The 21,726-nt window shown below is 40.2% G+C and overlaps 1 protein-coding gene across 1 annotated transcript in view; it reads left to right on the top strand.

Moving 5' to 3' along the window:
- The first annotated feature begins 545 nt into the window (after positions 1-545).
- The window catches only part of LOC309560728 (serine/threonine-protein phosphatase 1 regulatory subunit 10-like), a 70,279-nt gene continuing 49,098 nt past the window's right edge, over positions 546-21,726 (top strand). The window contains exons 1-9 of the mRNA XM_082264360.1: positions 546-859; positions 11,594-11,709; positions 11,808-11,894; positions 14,164-14,299; positions 14,383-14,434; positions 14,535-14,612; positions 20,505-20,675; positions 20,780-20,882; positions 21,184-21,293. Coding sequence (XP_082120486.1) covers positions 11,603-11,709; positions 11,808-11,894; positions 14,164-14,299; positions 14,383-14,434; positions 14,535-14,612; positions 20,505-20,675; positions 20,780-20,882; positions 21,184-21,293 — 844 coding nt within the window. The 5' untranslated portion in view covers positions 546-859; positions 11,594-11,602. The remainder of the gene's footprint in view (positions 860-11,593; positions 11,710-11,807; positions 11,895-14,163; positions 14,300-14,382; positions 14,435-14,534; positions 14,613-20,504; positions 20,676-20,779; positions 20,883-21,183; positions 21,294-21,726) is intronic.

Here is a 21,726-nt window from a genome sequence, read left to right as displayed (position 1 = left end):
TGTCGCTATCTTCCATCTCTAAATCTGCCTGGCCTGATTGACCAACCCGCTTCCTCCTTTTTACCTCCAGTTTGCACGCCCCTAACTCTACGTCACCGAGCCTTATAGAAGCGGGCGTCGCCTACTGCCGCCATTCCAGGCTTCGTCGTCAGGTATGTGAAGTTTGAAATAATGGTGGTTTTGCTGGCAGTTAGCCCTCCCTCACAAGCTCGGCGCCATTACATATCCTTCCCCTGTCTGCATTGTGTTTGTCTGCCTCCCTCCCCAATCACTCATTGTACTTAATGTGATTTTTATTTTGTCTCCTGAACAGGTGTCACTACCTCCACGAATTGTTCTGGCTTCCCAAGGTCTGAATGTTCACGTTGGACGATAGTTAACATTAACCCTAAAGAACTCCGAAGCTTCTCTCTGCTTGGACCATACTGAAGATCAAGGGGAACAAAAAAATCCCACTTCTGCTCCATCTACAAGTCTTCCTTCCCCTCAAACTCCTGTGCCACTCTTATCAGAAACCCCATAGGGCAGCTGAGAATTTAGAATAATTTGTAGAAGTAATAATAAAAAAACACTATATCTAGTATTACTCAGAGTTAGACTCTTAAATTGAATTTTAGTCACTTTTTGTGGCCGTTTCCCTTCAGTATGGATTCCCTGGACAGTTTCCAACCCTGAGCTGTACTACGCCCTTTATAAAGATGGTGGCTGCAGCCTTTGTCATGCTGCTATTACCTATAGAGGCACATTGGCCCTTCTAAGAGGATTTAGAAAGCCCCATTGTTGCCCTCTTTTTCTTCACTTGTGTTTTTCTAGCCCAAAAAACCTACGTTTTCGAGGCACAGGAGGAGAATTTTGGATAGTAAGTGTTGCCTTTCAAACGACCTTCAACAAAAGACTTTTTATATACACCCTGGAATTGTTTCCCACATATAAAACCCTGTGTGGGTGTCTAGATTTTTCTCATCTCAGTGTAGATCTGGACATATAATGGTATCAGTAATTTCACGGCACAACCTGAACCATTACCAGGAGACATGTAAAGCTGCAGAGAAACAAATTGCGTGTATAATTAGGTTGGCATGTGTTTTTTTTCCCTCTATAATAACCATCTAAACAATACATTAAAATTTAGAGGAGGAGCTTATCTAGCCAGGCATTTATGATCTGTAACAATATAGATGCAGGCAGTTATAAGCTATAAAATATAGATTTCAATGGAAAATGAGCTCCCATACATGAGATGAGGTTGGGAGTTTTGCCTGAACGGCTTTATCTCTGTGTGGGAGACAATATAATAATAGATCCATGAGCAATCTGTACATAAAGATTGCAGGCAGAGGAGGGTGCTCAGAATCAAGGCAGGACGACCCCGTATTTCGGGATGGCCAGGAACAAATTTGTGTTCAAGCAGGGGAGTATAGAGGCTTATGGAAAGCAGATGAGAGCAGATTGATTAATGGACGATAAACCATTCCATCCAAGGACTCTTCCTCTTTTTTTTCTCTGCGTTATTACTCCATTAACCTATTATGGGCACCGTATGGATATAATATTTACACTGCAGTGGAGTCCTTTTTACATTTTTTGCACCTGTGGCAGATGTGCATATTTACCTAGGAGAATTGCAAGCAATCTAGTAATAAAGATTGCATAGCTTCTGCCTACAAAATGCCAAAAGCATGTGGGTACATATTGATATGCAAAGCTTTTTATTAATGACTGTGTCTTGGGCCATACAGCAAAAGTATAATTTGGGTAGATTTTTTTAAATTCTGTAATTCTTTTAGTATGTAGCTTTTGTTTAAACCAACGTGTGCTGTTTTAAAGAAATATTTGTCATTTCATAGCTCCCATTTCTGAATATTTGCTACAGCCCTTATTTCATCTTTTTTTTTTTTCCCCTTAATGAAGTTGGAATTATTTTAACTGTGTACCGAAGAGGCAGCATACATTTTTAATACATCAAGCATAAGGCAAAATTATCTGTAATATTGGATCTGTTATATAATATTTTTTTATATATGCATTTATTAGTTTACCACAGTAGTTTTTTTTTCTTTAAGCCTTTATTGCAGTGCATCTCAATCATTCATCAAGATGGCTGCTCTGCTTGTTGTTTTTAGTCTCTGGTGTGTTCCAACATCAAAATGGCTTCTGTCACTCCTTTGTTTGCAGACGGCCGAGTTGTGCTGCAACGGGGTTGGCCAATGTGCACAGCCCATGGGAACGCCCTCTTCTCTTCTCTTCTGCTTATGCCCCATGCTCAGCCTGAAATCTATCGTAGATATTAGAGGGAGGGGGGCAAGCTAGATGGAAAAAGTTCAACATTTTATTCTATAAAACAGTGCCTTTTCAGATAGTAATTTTTCTTCATATATATATATATATATATATATATATATATATATATAATTTTTTTGATCATGCACCACACAATGGGAAAACAATATTTGCCACTTGTAATAATAGCTACAGTGTGTGTGCACATGAAAATTGCTGCGATATATATTATAGTGAGAACTGACTGTCATTTTTTATTTTTTATGTAAGCTTTTATTTACCCCAGATTTTCATCTTCTTTGTGTTCTTTGGGGTGACTTTTTTTTTTTTTTTAAACCACTGTATTTAGGCCTAGAAAGGAATACAAAGTGCCTTAAGTGTTTGTATGTTTGGGAGTGTATGTGTGTTGCTCAAGAATTTTTGTCCTTTTACTAAATAAAAAAAATGCAGATTTTTTGAATAAGAGAATGCATGTATTATGTGAATTCGAATGTTGGTAATTTTTAAGTACATCCATTTTGTCCTCTCCTTTTTTATGCCAAGGTCTAATTTTTGATACCTGTTGTGTGTTTTTTTAAAAAATATTGTTGAACTGCAAAGCCAGGCTTTGTCTGGTGATAAATGCAACATTTTTTTTTTTTTCTTTAAACTGCATAATGGCAATTTTGGAGGTGAAAACATGGCAATCCAATTTTTTCCATTATCCGTTTATTCCTTTTTTCTTACTTTGCGTTGTCAGTGAGATTCACATTATGCCGCATGTTTACATCAATATCTGAAACACAACCTTTGGCACTCTGGGTAAGTATTCTGATATTGTTTCCCATACCATAGCCGGCTGCAGGTGGTGGCCAGCCTGGAGTCGAGGGTATTAAGGCACCACTGCCAGTGTTGGCGAGAGTATGAATGCCTTTAGCACAGGGTCAGCTGTTACGGATACTTTGTGTATTGGATGAACTAGAGGAAAATCCCTGTCACTGAGATGAAAGGCCAGCTCAAGTATTGGTAAGCAAACAATCCCATATGTGTGTATATGCACACTTTGCCCATCTCTTTTTAACTTTATAAAAGTTTGCAACTTGATGTTGAAAATCTTGAAGTGCTAGCAGATATTGCAAGCACATACATATATGCATGCTTATGTGTTTGTATATTTTTTTTGTAATTTTTGCACTGAACTGTTATTTCTATGTTACGTACAAGTGGTGGTCTCCACCAGCTATGGTACATTTGGTTTTTGTGCAGTGGAGATGCTGTATAAAGCTTTTTATTTTTTAAGGAAAAGTGTTGGCGTTGAACAAAGCAACCATATATTTCCTATTTTAACCTGATCTAGAAAGATTTCAGTTAAAAATCTGGTTGCTATTGGGGGACAACAGTTTACTTAAAAACACCTTCATACAAAATCTTACACAGAATAAAGATAATGAGCCTTATCTATCAAACTGAGAAAATAACCGTTTCTCTACGATATCCAGTCAGATTCAGGAATTCATTGTCATTTTCCAGTTTTGATTTTAGTCTGCCTGCTATAGGGCTAATGACATTCTAAGGCCTGCCTGTATTGCTCCAGAATAAGCAGCTTCTATTTATAAGGGCCTGTTTACACACACTTATGCGTTGTAGGGACGTATGTGTTTCGCCCCGGGTCACACTTATGCGATGCGGGAAGGCTGCAAATTCGCAGCCTGTTCCCGCATCGCAAACGCACCCCTGGCAGTTCACACTGCCATATGCGATACGCTGGAGGTGTCAATGTAATCTTAACGACACCCCCAGTTTGATCGCATATCACTGTGCGATCTTGCAGTTCGCACAGGATCGGATCGCACAAGTGTGAACCGCTGTGCGATCCGATCCTGATGCGGCTGCAAAAAAGGGTCCTGTGCGTCTTTGCTACGGGTGCGGTGCGAATTTAGCCATACAAAGTGTATGGCTAAACTCGCACCGCACATCCGATCGCATGTAATGAAGGAGCAGTGCGCTCCGACATTACATGCGATCGCCGCAGCCGCATCAGTGTGAACCGGCACTTAATGTGCACACTACCACAATACACATTTCATTTTAAATGACACCCAGAGGACCTAAGGCAACACACGTGTTGCAATGCATGGCAATATACCATAGTGTAATGCATTGATGCAGTGCACAAACTTGGGCCCTAAATGTTTTCACATTTCTAATTGAATTCAAATTCCCTGAGAATGTTGTGTGAAAAACCTTTTATAAGTAGACCTTTAAGATCAGTTACTTTTCATTCTAAATTTAAAATTGAGCTAAAAGCAAAACATTTTTTTTTTTTCAATTTGGACAGAGCAAGGGAGAGCATAATCGCTGTCATTCTGTCTTTTTTTGCCATCTGAGTTAATATCGAGCTTTCACTTCCCGTCTCATAGCCAAATTTAGTCTAGCTTAGATCTACTTTAAAGTACATCAAAAGCTAAACCTTTTTTTATATTTTGGATATGGTAAGGAAAAAATAAAACCCCATTGGTTTTTTTTGCCGTCTGTGTCTGCACAGAACAGAATAACTCTTGTTCTAGAAATCATTGTTACCTGGACCTAAAAGTGAAGGAAAATCCAATGTTGAGTTGTCACCAGAACAGAAAAAATGTCTGAGGTTCAGAGATTTCTACTCACTTCAGTTGTCTTCTTGACAGGAACTGAAAGTAAATATCTCTTGCATAGGTCACAGATGTGGAAAAAAAATTGCTGGGGGTTTTACCCTTCTGTTACTATTTCCATAATATAGGAAAACAAGTTTTGACTTTAGGTAAACTTTTTGCACTGCAGTACTAGTGTGTAATACCCCATAAATACTAGGCCATTTTTATGTTTTCAATGCTTTTCTAGTTTGACAAATACTTGGTCATGCAGCAGTGTCCCCAGATGAATTTTTTAAATATTTGAGACAGAACTTTCTTTTGGTGGTAGTTAATAAACACTTTTTTGTACCACATAAAGAAAAACTTTCCCTTTTTTGTTTATAACAGCTAAAAGAAATTCCAGGGCAGTGCAGACACCCCTGAAATGACCCCTTTTTGCAAACTAGACACACCAAAGTGATTTAATCTGTCCACAATGTTTTTCAAAAGTGAATGTACAGATGTATAGCATAAGAGAAGTTAAGAGTTAATATACAGGTCACATTTTTAGGCTAGATTTGTAGGAGACGGGGGTGAAAGGGTTAAAAAAAAGATTGCCGCAATCAACCCCCTTCCTACCTTGATTCTGCTGCAGCTGCTGTTCTGAAATGAATTAACAATTCATGTATTATTAGTTCCCCCATCCGTTGTAAGAGGAAGGGGTAGACTCTTGAATGTAAACACCACATGTTTACATCTGATCTCTGTGATTTTCGCCATCCAATGGTACAGAGCCGCTTAGCTTGGCTCTGTACACTCTGTCTGTGAAATATACCATCCCATGATGGCTAAGTTTATAGCCAATAATAGGTGCACTGGCCACACAAGTGTGATTTATAAATGGCACTACAGAAAGAAGGGTCCACCACTTCGCTGTTTAGAAATGTACTCTGGTACATAAGTGGTTAAGAACTGTTCAAGCAGCTATCACTTGTCTTAAAAACTTTCCTTTGTTGCCACATACCCACCAATCCCTGAAAAATGACAGGTAAATAAAACATTTTAATCTTTTTGGTGGATGTGGATTCTGGTTTACTGGCATATGGTAATTGATAGAATAGAATCTTGGTTACTCTAGGTAACAGCTCCACCTTTGCTCCAGTGTGTATAAATCAGCCATACTAGGTGTAATGATTCCCTGTAGAATCTAACAACAAAAGCCAGTTTCAGTCCCGGTTTACACCGGTGCGGCATTGAAATCACACTACTTCAGAGCAATTTCAAAGCCGCACATCAGTGCGATTTGCACTGATTTGGTTGCGGCTTGTGACCTTATTTAACAGAAGTCTATGCAAGTCTCAATGAAATCATCAAAAAGTAGTGCAGCAACCTGTTTCATAATCGCTACGACATGAGTTGCTGCAATATTGGTTCCATTCCTGAAAATAGGCTGCGACCTGTCATGAGATTAAGAACTGTCAAATCTCATGGCAAGTCGCACCGGTGTGAAATGGGGCTAAATGTTGGAAGCAGAGATACTTTGTATCTTTTGGCTAATATAGAAACTAGTGCTTGATGGTAATATATTTTGCCTTGTTTATTGAACTGCCTTTAATGGCCCATTCACACCAGATGTGTTGGGCTTCACTGAGCAGTCTTGTCCAAAGCATAGGAAATCCCTTTTCCTCATATCAGTTTACTGTGGTGGTGGTGTGTGCTATAATAAAATGTAGCATGGTGCAATGCAATTCATCGCATTACACCATGGTATGACCAATAGAACTTGATGGAAACCCTCGCAGGGATCTCCAAACTACGGCCCTCCAGCTGTTGCGGAACTACACGTCCCATGAGGCCTTGTAAAACTCTGGCATTTACAGACATGATGGGAATTGTAGTTCCTAAACAACTGGAGGGCCATAGTTTGGAGACACTCTGCTCTAATGTGTTGTTTCCAGCAAATCGGTGCCAGTAGCGCTCCCTGCTGGTGTGCACCGGTGCATCACAACACTGCACCCAGTCTTTATGAAGAGGCTGGATTCACATTATTGTGATGTGTTAACACATGCTTGTTATGGTAAGGCATCCCATTCATTTGAGTGGGCAGCCTAGCATGCCAAAAAAGGTGCCTGCACTATATTTTGTAATGCAACTCAGTACAGCGCAACAGTGTGAACAGCCTATGTTGCCCCCATTCCATAAAAAGAAAAACCTCAATGTGGTTGGTATAGGGTAGTGCATACTGTTTTTATAGAAGTCCAGTTTTGATAAATAAGTTATATGTTAGGCTTAGTTCGGCTTTTATTCTGTACAGTGCACAACATATAATGATGATTACTGATGTGTTGGTGCAGAATACTCTTCTCTAGGTGCATTATACACCACTATATATTATGTCCACTGTAATCCTGCACACTTTTCCTTAGTGTAATATTCACATTTGCATGCATATATAATGTATTTGATATAAGAGCAATGATCTTTCTATTACATAAAATAAAAACTCATGTCCTTGCCTCCAGATTTGAGTACATGCCCGGTGACATGGGATTGGACGTGTGAGTTTGTCTGGTATTAGCAGCGTGTGTGTTCATCTGATAGAGTACAGAGCTTGTGTGAGTGTGTACGCTTCCTATGCTGGAGGAGCAGTCTTGGTTTGAGATGGGAGGAGACTATTTCATCATTTCTAAGTCTCGCCATCTGCCTCTACCAGTTAAAGGAGAAATAGCTACATGTGTCCACCAGCCTTTACTATAGAAAATCTATTAAACAGCTTTTCTGACTTGCTAGAGGTCAGCCCAGGGATTGGTGTGTCTACATCTTACATAATGAACACCAAGGTTCAGATTTTTTTTTTTTTTTTCCTTCTACAATTTGTATTCATTATCTAACATAATCAAATGTAAATAGTCTGAATAAAGAAAAAAATATTAGTTTGTAGAAGATAAATAACAGTTTGCGCAAGGCTTCTCTGCAGCTTTATGAACTCCTTGTCAAAATCATCCCATACAGTGTGAGCCATGTTCAAGGATCCATCAATGCTGGCAAATGTAACAGTCCCTTATATCTTAAAGCCCCGTACACACGCACCGATTGTCGGCCGACCTTTCGGCCGTCTTTTGTCCGGTGCTGTCGTGTAGGTTGAAAAGTGCTAAAGACTGCACACGAATTTTGTCGGCTAACAACAACCGACTGCAGAAGTGATGTCATGTGATGGTTAACTTTACGTGTGTTTTTTCTTCTCTGAGCATGCCCAGTCTTGCTTTTTGTCGGCTGAAATCTGTACTGACTGACAAACAATCGGCCGTTTTTTGTTGGCCTACAAAAATTTTATAGCCTGCACACCAGATTTTGTTCGGCCGAAAAGTCGCAGTCGGTTGTTGGAAGCATCATACTAACAAGCCGACAATCGGCCGATCGGACGTTGGCCAAATATTTACGGCCGACAATCGGTACGTGTGTACGGGCCTAAAGGAAACACAAAACACCACCATTGCATAACTTGAGTATTTTTTGATTAAGCCTCCATGCACAGTAGGCTTAAAAAATTGCCAGTTTTTGTACACAGTTTAGTAGAGTTTTGAGGGTTTTTTTTTTTTTTTTGCCAGAAAGCTTCAATCAGAAATGCAAACCGAAAGAGTTTTTTTTTTCCTGCCTCTAAACGATGAGCTCAAAATATGCCTCTAATCGTCCTAAAGTGCATGGACACAGAATAACCCTGAGCTGCTTCTACAGGCTGAACGCAAAACTCCTGTAGAAGCAGCAATTTTTAAGCCAGTGTGCATGGACCTGAACAGTTTTCATCAAATTTAAATTTGCTTTAGGCCCAGCACATGATTTCTTCCTTCGCTAAACAATTATCAAAAAAGATGACAATATAAATATCTAATTTAGTACATCTGTCATGGAGGCCATCATCATTATATTTGCCTCACTGTGGTAGGCTTCAATACATTTAAATCACAGACCAGAATCCAACAAATGTAAATAAAAGTCCTTCTTTCTCTACTTAGTATGATGCTAAAGCATCAGCATGAAAGCCAGAAAAACGTACATTTCTAAAAAAAAAAAAAAGATCCGCAATGGTGGCTTGTATACTTAAAACATGTTAAGCCAAACTAAATACACAACTATATCTTCATATTTTTAAGATCATAGAACTGCAGCTACACAACCTTTCCCCTTTGCTATTATTGTTAATGGCTATTCAATGATTGTACTGTGTCATCTATGTATTTTGGTGTATAACTTGTGGGTTCGGGCCCAGCACTGTTCATAGTTCCCCAACTGTCCCTGATTCCGTGAGACTGTATCTATCCCTCTTTCCTCCTCATTTTGGTCTGATCTATATAGTTGTATAGAAAATGCACTTTTAATCTCTTTATTTCTGGCAGGTGTGTGTCCTATTCCTACATACTTTTGCTAATAGGTGTCCCTCATCCCCATCTCAAAACGTTGGGAGGTATGCTGTGGCCCGCCAAACATTTCTGGGGCCCCTAGATTGTAAATGATACCTTTTGGGATCCTGTACGTTATGGCACACAGGGTTCAAGAAAACACTATACTGACACTTGGAGCCTCAGCTTAACAATGTCAAGCACCTGTGTTATACAGTGCATAATAATTGCCTCCTAAGCTTCACTAATGGCACTTTTCCACTGCAAGTACCGGCTCGGCTCTACTCGGCCCGGTTTGCTTTTCCACGGCTGGTACCGCATGGTACGGTGTTGGAACGGTTCGGTACGGTATGGTATGGTTTGCTTTTCCACTAAAGTTAAGTGGGTGGGATAACAACGGGGTGGGTGGGATTCTCTGACCAATCAGTGGCTAGTAGTGACTGCATGCAAAGGATTGTGGGATAGGGTACCGGGTATGGTACCTCTTGGAACCACAATCGAGGTGGTACTGTTTTTGAGAGCCGTACCGTTCGGTTCCATGCAGTGGAAAAGCGCTGCTGTACCGTACCAAACCGTTCCTACACCATACCATGCGGTACCAGCAGTGGAAAAGCACAAAAGCGAGCCGAACCGTTCGGTTCCATGCAGTGGTAAAGCGCCATAACAGATGCTTCACCATGATGGACCCTGCCAAAGCTTGCTGAGAAAGGAATACAATCAGGCCAGCTTCAAACCATTGTGTTGAGGTAATGCATGGTACTGCAGCATGAACACGTTGTAGTGCTATTCATTCTGAATTGCACCATGACATACTTCAGCAGTGGACCATATAGGCCAAACCTAAACACTTTGAATTTGTATGCAGTCAAGCAAGCCCTTGGGCTACATAGTTGAAGATAAATCCAAAATTGTATAATGTATGACCAGCTTTAGATTAGTGTGTGTGGGAGCACACAGCAGCGCATTGTAAAGGTGTAAGGCCCATAGTCTATAAGATATTATAAATCAAAATGTTCAACATTTTTTTAACTGCGAGTTTTCATAAGCCAAGTTTTCAGTGATGATTGGTTTGAGATCTAAATCATGATCTTAATGGTAAATAATAATTGTTATAGGTTAGTCCAGTGTTTCTCAACTCCGGTCCTCAGGACACACTAACAGGCCAGATTTTAAGTATTACCTTGGGGAGATGCAGACTAGAATACTGCAATCACTGAGCAGCAAATTATATCACCTGTGATGCATTTCAGTTTTCTTGCAAACCTGGCCTGTTAGTGTGCCCTTGAGGACCGGAGTTGAGAAACACTGGGTTAGTCAATTGAACCTATAAGGTTAAAGCGGAGCTCCACCCAAAAGGGGAAGCTCTGCTTGTCTGCCTTCTCCTCCATTGCCCCATTTGGCACCTTTTGTTAGGGAAGGGGGGACCTGGTTTTGACAGGTGCCCACTCCCATTTTTAGCTCAGTTCGTTGTGGCCGAAATTCAGCCCCCTCCTCCTTCCCCCAACAGCTAGCGTATTGACAAAGCGTTGCGCACTTCACTGCCGCTTTCCCTTAGTCAAGATGATGGCACGAGCATTTGATAGCCGATTGAAAAATCAGCTCGGGGGAGGACACTGCTGGATTCCTGGACAGATAAGTGCCCTAATAATAAAGTCAGCAGCTACAGTATTTATAGCTGCTAACTTTTAATTTTTTTGTAAAGGAGCCTTGAACTCTGCTTTAAGACTAAGGTCAATTGGCACACTAATATAAAAAATAATATGGTAATGGTTGGACCCTCTGACTCTACTTAAAATTTATAGAAATAGAAAGAACTAAGAATGAAGTGGCCTCACATGTATGGCTATCTATGTAGTATGTCATTGCCAATGTGACTAAAGATAGGAAAGTCGGGTAGTATAATAAAAAATAAAAAAATCATGTTACATTGTGATATCTCAATATTATGTCATTTACATAAATATGTTTTAAAAATAATTAAATAATTTGGAAATGTTTTAATGGCCCCTTTTTAGTAATCGAACAGCATTTCTGTTAATCATTCAAGCCCTGCAATTTTTATTTATTTTTTTGCAATAAGTTGGTGCAGCCCCTTGCAGTTTTGTTAATTTTTCATTTCTAGTAATGTAAATCCATATTAGACATGAATAGTACAGGCTGTTAGTAGTTATACCCATCACTGTCAATCCTTGTATGGTACAAAGTAACATTCTAGATGTATTTATTCAGATTACCCTGCAATAACCTTTATAGTAATATACTACATATTCACATATATCAAAATATGAAATTATGTTTTTTCTTATCTGTCTGTTTTTGTTATTCCAGCTTGTTAAAATGGGGTCAGGACCCATAGATCCCAGTGAGCTGCTTAAGGGCCTGGACTGTTTGTTGGGACAAGAGGGAGAAGTAAAAGAAGTCAATGGAATGACAAAAATATACAAGTATGTACATGAATAAATATTTTGATGACTTTGTCGAACTGTTTAAACAGTTTGTCTCATTTGACTGCTTAAAGCTACATCTTCTGTATGTATTTCAGCTTGATGAAGGGATCTCAAAAAATGGTCAGCCGGTGTATCTACCTGAACATCATATGCGAGACAAATTCCCCGGAGCTCCTTTCTAAGTAAGCAGTAGATGTGATTTGTACCTACCATTTTTTAAACTGCTTATATTGATTGCCACATTGATTGTTTTCCTTCAGTCATGTCTTCAAAACAAAGATGCTTGCTTTGACCATCACAGGAGTGAGCTCTCCAATACAGAGCCCAAAGCTACTGCATTAGGGGAGAGAGCGCAGCATGTGAAGGGTTTGAATCAGAGAAAGAGTTTGCTCCTGTGATGGTGAAGATGAACAGTGACAGTTGGGCCTGTCTTAGCAACATCCTTGGCAGTGTCTTTGGAGTTTTCCAGTTAGGCTTCATGAGGTATGTAAATGGCCTACACTGATAGGAAGGACACTATTCAATTCAGCTTGTTTTTTATGTACAGAGTTCCTGTTAGGTCAAATCTTGTCAGGAGGCAATTTACAAGATGATATACAGCCCTTCAGTCCTCACTCCCCGTAGATAGTGAATTCCCTCTCTTCCAGCCAGGAGATGCGAGGACACAGCGCACTTAAGCAAGGTGTAGACACATCTAATTTTATTGCAAGTTTCACTCTCATTTAAAGGAAGTTTGGGCGGGAAAAACTGTTTTAAACTGGTTACAATTCATCGGTCAATTTAACATTAGAACATATCTCACAGAAACAGTACATGAAAAGGTCCTTGTGTTCCCTATACACCTGTGTAAGTGTGGGGTGTCGTGTGTTGGAGATTGTGTTTGTGGGAGAGCAGCTCCGTCTGTGTTCAGCTGTCATGTGTTAATGTAAGCAATTGTCAAATGTGTTTAGGTGGTGTCAGTAATCTCTATGCGCAGACTTAACTTGTCAAGTGTCCAAATGAATGAATGAAAAAGTGTTTAACCGCTTGCCGACTGCTCACAGTATATTTACTACGGCAGTCAGCCCCTCACAGGCAGAGTGACGTAGGTCTATGTCGCTCGCCTGTGAGGCTCTGGGGAGCGAGCGCGCTCACGGAATCTTTCCCTTTGTTAGTAAACGCGATAACTTTTGCGCAAACCAATCAAAATACGCTTTTTGCGATTTTTTTTTTTTTTTTTTTTTTTTTTTTTTTTTTTTTTTCCAAACATAGGTAGCATAAAACAAATTGGCCGAAAATGTTAAAAAATTTTGATTTTTACATTTTTTGTGGGGAATTTCATATAAAAAAAAATGTGAAAAATATTGATATTTTTGCAAAATGTACGCTCTTTTTTTGTTTATAGCGCAAAAAGTAAAAATCGCACGGGTGATCAAATACCACCAAAAGAAAGCTCTGTTTGTGGGAAAAAAAGGACGTCAAATTCGTTTAGGTACAGCGTCGCATGACCGCGCAATTGTCCGTTAAAGTCACGCAGTGCCGAATCGCAAAATACCCCCTGGTCGTTTAGCAGGAAAATCCTCCGGGGCTTAAGTGGTTAACATGTCAACGTCTTCCTGTCTATATGCAAAATATCCAACTGTCAAGTGTCCAAATGAATGAATGGAAAGGTGTTTAACATGTCAACGTCTTGCCGTCTATATGCAAAATATAGCTGTCTGATGTCCAGGGTGTATGAATGAGTGTTAGTCTGGCTCGTTAATATTTAATTGCAAGGGACCACATTCCATTGATAAGTGGGCATGAGCTGAAATATATTATGAAATATAATAAGGCACGTTAATACAATCTTTCAGTTCCCTTCTCTGCCTAGGCATTTTTTTCATAAAGGTGAACTATGCCTTTAAGCAGCACCTATAGGGTGTTTTTATAAGCTGTAGAAACTGCTGGAATCCCTGGATCACACATAATCAATGCTAAGTCACTAGTCATGTGGTCTCCACGGTGAACAAAGTTGAAGCAGACATAGCTGATCAGTAGTTCTCTAAGAAATATGATACTTCCATTCAAGATAGACCACATAATTGGCACCAGAGAACAAACTGGAGAATGTTCCAAGGAGTTTTAGAGACAGTTAAATGATTAAACACTATATATAATTTTTGGTAGCAGGACATAGGGATGTGTTTTTTTTAAGTGAAGTATTCAGTGTATAGGTGCACTTTAAATCTGGCATCAAAGCAGTGCTGGGTAAGTCTCAATTAAATAAAAAAAAAAAAAAAAAAAAAACTTCTATGATAACTGTACATGTTTTACTTAGGTTATGTATAAAACCACTAGGCATTATGCTAAAAATAGAAAAATACCCATCAATCTGGGCACAAATATTTACTACATTACCTGGGTTCTCCATTCTCACATTTTTGTGTTTTATGTATTTGGTGGACTGACCTCCCTTTCTACATGTTTCAGGTTCATCCGGGTTGGTGGATACAAACTCTTAAATGTTTGGCTAACATATGCTCGCAACATCAACAACAGCCCTCTGCTCCATCAAATTCTGCTGACACTTCAGCATTTACCTCTGACTGTGGACCACCTAAAGCAGGTAAAATATCTTAACCTGATGCTTTGATCATTCAGTATGTGGACTCTAGCAGTGTGTTCCTATATCATCTACTGTCTTTTCAGAATAACACAGCAAAGCTAGTGAAGCAGCTCAGCAAGTCCAGTGACAATGAAGGTATGGTACATTCTTTAATTTGGTTATTTATAATAGTCCAATGTGTTTTTGAAGATTGTAAGTATGTTTTTATTTATTTTGCTTTTTTTTTTTTCCTCAGAACTTCGGAAGTTGGCATGTATTCTGGTGAATGACTGGATGACCGTAATCAGGACCCAAAGTAATCTTCTGGCTCCTGGTGAGTTGGTACTATGGTTACTGGTAGAGACTTAGGAAACATATAGACACTGTCACCTTGCCCATGCAGGCGTTTCTGTAAAGGGCATCTTTCCAACCTTCATATTAGAAGCCTGCATTGGGTTTGGGCTCCCGCGGGACCCAATGCAAATCTTGCAGGAGCAGGCAGCTTTACCTCTGCTGCGGGCGGGAGTGGGCGGTTAAATTTTGCAGAGACCCGCGGGGAATGGTGCAATTTGGTGTAACGTATTTTCCGGCGTATAAGACAACTTTTTTTATAATAAAAAAGATGCCCCAAAAATCGGGGGTTGTCTTATACGCCAGGTACTGTAGTTTCATCTAGTTACAGAACATCCCTATTAAAAATTTTTAGCCCGCTGGATGTGTATACAGTACCTTTGGCAACTTAGAGAATGTCCCTGTGCTGTAATACTTTATGTACCGTGCTGAGCCAATCACGGCAAGCGGTGTCTTCTATTAATGCATACAAAGCCTGCTCGGATTGGCTGAGTCAGAGAGGTGGGCTTATACAACCTTTGCCAATCTGAGCAGGCTTTGTATGCAATAATAGAATACACAGCTTGCCATGATTGGCACAGCATGGTACATAGAGTATTACAGCACAGGGACGTTCTGTAAGTAGCCAATGCTTACTGTATACAAATCCAGGGGGGGCTAAACTATTAATAATAGAGAAGTTCTGTATGTAGCAGAAGCTACAGTACATATTAGGGCACATCCAGCAGGCTAAAATATTTAATAGGGACATGATGGCTCCACTGATGTTATGAAATGTTGTTGCCTCAGAAGAGGGGGTAGTCTTGTACGGCGAGTATAGGGCAAAACAGGAGTGGACACAAACATTGCGGGTGCGGGAGGGAGTGAACACAAACTTTGCGGGTGCGGGCGGTCCTGGTCATACATTCAGCGGGTGCGGGTTTATTAAAACAGTCCCGCGCAGGGCTCTACTTCATATATTCACCTTACCTGTACTATTTACAGCTTTTCTCCTCTGCAGTTGATTGGCTGGGGAGGAGCTGTAGGGAGTGCAGGTAGGGAATAGTACAAGGGGCCTGGTTAATGCATTGCAGAAATACTGTCACTGTGCCCTGCATGGGCAAGGTGACAGAATCTCATCACTTCTGAACCAGAAGATTTTCCCCCTTAATGACAAGGCCATTTCTTGCAATTCGGCACTGCGTTACTTTACCGGACAATTGCACGGTCGTGCCACGCTGTTCCCACAAATAGAGCTTTCTTTTGGTGGTATTTGATCACCTGTGCGATTATTTTTTTTTTTTTTGTGCTATAAACAGAAAAAGAGCGACAATTCTGAAAATGTTTTCATAATTTTAGGCCAATTTGTATTCCGCTACATATTTTTGGTAAAAAAATATCCCAATAAGCGTATTTTGATTAGTTTGTGCAAAAGTTATCGCGTCTACAAACTAGGGGAAAGATTTGTCTTTTTTTTTTTTTTTTTTAGCAGGACTCTGACATTGCGGCGGACAGATCGGACCCCTAACTGACATTTTTGGGGGGACCAATGACATTACTACAGTAATCAGTGCTAAAAATATGCACTGTTACTGTAATAATGACACTGGCAGGGAAGGGGTTTAACCCAGGGGCGATCAAGGGGAATGGGCTTGTGGAATCAACACAGAGACCTGTGATACTAAAAAGGAGGAACACAGGCACTCTGTATTGATTCCAGAGACAACAAAGGTCTGCTGTGTTTACACGGGTAGCAATTGTGGCCTCCGCCCCCGTGAATCAGCTTCCCCGCTGACCAATTGGGGCGCGCTCCCCCAGGATCGATCCCACGGATCGCCGCACAGGTACGGCGATTCACGCATCCGGGCCAGCCTGCCGCAGTATATATGCGGCGGGCAGTCGGCAAGCAGTTGAAGCAAAACTCAGCCACCATATATTTTACATCCAATAAAGCTTCCATCTTAGGCTGGCCATCCATTATTGCGAATTATTTTTATTTTGTTTAATTTCAAGCAGTGGGTTGACAAAAAAAAATGATCAGATTCAGTGCGTGGATGGGGAATCACTCCCGCTGTGTTATCATATGTGTTCTGATGGCGAGGAGACTTCCCTGCTGTCAAAATGCATTGATCAGTGCTGCCGGCTTTAGCCTGCGGCACTGCTTGGGGAAAAAAATGGAAAGGCTGGTTACACAGAAGTCAATTGATCGACTTCAGTACAACGTGGATTGAAAATTAGGCAGTCCCTGCTGAACCGGCCGAATTATGATCCATGTATGGCCGCACTAAGACTCTGATCTTCTGTTGCCATGGTGCTGCACATGTGATCAGTTATGACACCAGCGATTTGATGGCTTGACCATTCAGTTTAGATTGTAAGCCCACTGTGACAGTTATCATTTATGGAATGCCTTCAATGTAACTTTTGTGGTAAACTGTTAAATCAAAGGGCTTGGTTCTACTTTAAGCTAAAGCACTCAGTTTGAGTTAATGGTGGTAGCATTAAAGCTTATTTGTTTTCATTTTTCTGGTAGGAGAGTTGTAAGGGTGCACACCAGCTCCTGGGAGGAAGAGATAAAGCACACCCATCCTCTTTTTTAAATTCTTACATTTTAATGGCTCTAGAACTTAAGCGGAGTTCAGGCCTCTAAACAGAAAATGTAAAAGTCAGCAGCTACAAATAATGTTGCTGATGACTTTTAATATAAAGACAGTTACCTGTCCAGGGATCCAGCGATGTTGGCCCCCCGAAGCCAATTCGTCCATCAGCTCGGGTGCAGGCGCCAGCATTGCAACTAAGGGAAACCTGCAGTGAAGCCTTCAGGCTTCACAGCTGTTTCCTACTGCACATGCGTGAGTCTAGCTGCGCTTTATGAATGGCCCAACGTCTTCTGATACACACAGATCTCAGAAGGAAGGGGGGCTGATGCAAATGCAGGGATGATGTACCGTGGCGAGGTAGGACAGAAGTCCAGATGGAAAAATACAAGAAAAGGTACAAAACGGCAAAAAAAAAAAAAAAAAAAAAAGATATCCAAAAAACGAGGGGGTGGGGTGCTTGATTCTTCTAGAGCTACTTTCATTTTAGCCTGGAACTCCGCTTTAATATTTGCACTGCAGAAAAAGCAGAAAGCTGTTCACATCACATTCACATACATAGCACATCTTTGTGTCCCATAATATGTTACCTAAAGAGACTACAGCCTATACGATATTAAATATCAATAGGGTGTCTGGGTCCGTAATCTCTACTTAAAATTCACAAGAGGGCATCACCACTACACTATTACACCTTATTTTCTTAACAGTACCATGTGGCTTGTTGGTCTGGAATTTAACCTATACCTTCATGCCAGTAGAGGAGAAGAATTACCTATTTACTAAATTTTCTAACAGAAACTAAGAAAAACTTTTTTTTAGCAAAAAATAAAACACAGTGGTGATTAAATACCACTAAAATAAATCCCTGGCTAAAAAAAATAAATGATAAAAATGTCATTTTAGGTACAGCGCTGCATGACAGCGCAATTGTCATTCAAAGTGCAACAGCGCTGAAAGCTGAAAATTGCCCTAGGCAGGAAGGGGTTGAAAGTGCCCTGTATCGAAACAGTTAAACTAGACTGAAAAAGGGGAAATTCATTAATTGATTTGACTTGGCCTCAAACATTTCTAAGGTAGCATATGCTGAACCAAAGCCACTTTTTGTGCGCATAATGTTCATACTTATCCCTGTGCATTTACAGTGAATCATGGACACGAGCTATATGTTGAGCTTCAGCTGCTGCCAAAGTTAAGCTCAAGCCCTTCCTCCTGCTATTCAGCTCTCAGATCTGCTCACTAAAATGTGGGGAAAATAAGAGGGTGTGGGGTTTAATTTCAACCTAGATGGAATTTGAGGCCCTGTTTACAGTTTAGGCCTGATATCCAAGGAAGCATCACAGGAATTGATTTGAAGATTAATTCAGATGTTTGAGGAGGCACAAAGTGACTGTGCTTTATACACCTTAAACACAAAAAGTTATTACTGGGTTCACTGGTAAGATCTCTAAGCTGCTAGATCTGCACTTACTGCATGTATTGGGAATCTCACACTCGCTGTTGACTTACAGTGGTGATCGAAAGTTTGGGCACCACAGGTAAAAATTTGTATTAATGTGCATAAAGAAGCCAAGGAAAGATGGAAAAATCTCCAAAAGGCATCAAATTACAGATTAGACATTCTTATATGTCAACAAAAGTTATTTTATTTCCATCATTGACACTTTCAAAATTACAGAAAACAAAAAAATTGCGTCTGCAAAAGTTCGGGCACCCTGCAGAATTTATAGCATGCACTGCCCCTGCCCCCTTTGCAAGGCTGAGACCTGCCAGTGTCATGGATTGTTCTCAGTCATCGTCTGGGAAGACCAGGTGATGTCAATCTCAAAGGTTTTAAATGCCCAGACTCATCTGACCTTGCCCCAACAATCAGCACCATGGGATCTTCTAAGCAGTTGTCTAGAAAACTGATAATAGTTGATGCTCACAAAGCTGGAAAAGGCTATAAGAAGATAGCAAAGCGTTTTCAAATGTCAATATCCTCTGTTCGGAATGTCATCAGGAACAGTGGAAGTTAAAGCAAGATCTGGAAGACCAAGAAAATTATCAGATAGAACAGCTTGCAGGATTGTGAGAAAAACAATTCAAAACCCACGTTTGACTGCACAATCCCTCCAGAAAATCTGTCAGACACTGGAGTTGTGGTACACTATTCCACTATAAAGAGATACTTGTACAAATATGGTCTTCATGGAAGATTCATCAGAAGAAAACCTCTTCTACGTCCTCACCACAAGAATCAGCGTTTGAACTTTGCAAATGAACATATAGACAAGCCTGATGCATTTTGGAAACAAGTTCTGTGGACCGATGAGGTTAAAATTGAACTTTTTGTCCGGAATGAGCAAAGGTACGTTTGGAGAAACAGGGGCACAGAATTTAATGAAAAGAACCTCTGTCCAACTGTTAAGCATGGGGGTGGATCAATCATGCTTTGGGGTTGTATTGCAGCCAGTGGCACAGGGAACATCTCACAAGTAGAAGGAAAAATGTATTCAATAAAATTTCAGCAAATTTTGGATGGTAACTTGATGCCATCTGGGAAAAAGCTGAAGTTCAAGAGAGGATGGCTTCTACAAATGGATATTGATCCTAAACACACCTCGAAATCCACGGGGGATTACATCAAGAGGCGTAAACTGAAGGTTTTGCCATGGCCTTCACAATCTCCTGACCTCAACATAATTGAAAATCTATGGATAGACCTTAAAAGAGCAGTGCGTGACAGACAGCCCAGAAATCTCAAAGAACTGGAAGACTTTTGTAAGGAAGAATGGGCAAAGATACCTCAAACAAGAATTGAAAGACTCTTGGCTGGCTACAAAAAGCGTTTACAAGCTGTGATACTTGCCAAAGGGGGCAGTACAAGATATTAACTCTGCAGGGTGCCCAAACTTTTGCAGATGCCATATTTTTGTGTTCTGTTATTTTGAAAGTGTAAATGATGGAAATAAAATCTAACTTTTGTTCACATATAAGAATGTCTAATCTGTAATTTGATGCCTTTTGGAGATGTTTCCATCTTTCCTTGGCTTCTATATGTACATTAATCCAAATTTTTACCTGGGGTGCCCAAACTTTCGATCACCACTGTATGTCTTTTTTTTTTTTTTTTTTTGCATCATAGAAAGCACACTAAGGAAAAAGGGGCACTGTGTGTGGGGTAGGGGGGAATGTAGGCACTAGAATCAACAAGCGATATAAAGCAAGTTTTGTCTGCCCATCAGGCAATTCTTTAATTTGAAATGATATGGTCACTTAGGCTAACAATTTCTCATATAATTTTCTTAATCCACTAGAAAAGGATAAAAAGAAGAAGAAGGAAGATACTAAAGGAAGATCTCCTATGGCTGATAGGATGTCCGAGGCCAAAGCTGAATCCCGGGCAGATGATCAAGGAGATAGGAAAAGAGAGAAGCCCAAAATGCAGCGCACTACTGCCCCTAGTCACGCAAAATTTAGATCTACAGGTAAGTGCCCATCATCATTCACAACACTGTCCTATCAAACCAAAAAAAAAAAAAAAACTTCTCTTCCATCTCTGACCAGTTTTATACTTCTTACCCTATCACAGGTCTCGAGGTGGAAATATCTTCAAATGCTCCCATCAAGAAGCCAGTTTCTGTGCCAGTTATTTCAGAAAAATACTTGAAACCCATTCCTGTAAAAAGGCAAAGGTGAGAAAAAGGGTAGAAGGCTGTCATGTGTGTGTGTATATGTATATATATATATATATATATATATATATATATATATATATATATATATAGTAGGCCAGTGATTTTGTGGCCTCATCTCTTAGTCAGTGGGTTTACTAGGCCTATTGATTTAAAAGGGGAAAATTTAATAATTTAAAGGGTCCATTTCCAAATAAGTAAATTTTATTACGGTGTAGTGTTTTTTTAAAACATAAGTGCTTTTGCATTGTTTACATGTGTACTGCTGTTAAACTTATATTTGCTGTCTTTACTCTTCCAGTTCAGTTCCCACACCCAGTGATGCAGCACCTGCAGAAAAGAAATACAAGCCACTGAATACTATACCAAATGCTGCCAAGGAGATCAAAGTGAAGATAATTCCTCCACAGCGTATGTGTCTGTACCCCTACAAGTATTTCTTGCCATTTAGGCAGCCCATAGACGAGTCTTTTTTTTTTTTTTTCCATTCAACCAGCTGGTTGAACAAAAAAAATGACTTGATCCCCCATCCACTTGATGTGAATGGGGTAATCCTTCCCGTTAAAGGTATTGTTTTCTGACAGCGGGGAGACTTCTGCGCTGCCAGAATTCACTGATCAGCGCTGCTTGCTATAAATCAGACAGGCTGGTTGTACAGAAGTCGGTCGGCAACAAGCATGCCCACTGCTGGATCAAAATTTGGCCAGTCCCTGTTGAACCGGCTGAACTATGTATGGCCAGATTTATAGTGTTAACCTGTACTTTACCCATAGTAGGCAGAGTAACAGGTTCTTCTGAATCGCTGTAAAAAGCCCAAATACTTTTGGGTATATGGAAACGTGGC

Source organism: Pelophylax lessonae (genome assembly GCF_965119305.1).
Source record: "Pelophylax lessonae genome assembly, chromosome: 7".
Taxonomy (NCBI): Eukaryota; Metazoa; Chordata; class Amphibia; order Anura; family Ranidae; genus Pelophylax; species Pelophylax lessonae.
The sequence above is the reverse complement of the archived record's forward strand: the minus strand, read 5'-3'. Positions and strand labels throughout refer to the sequence as shown.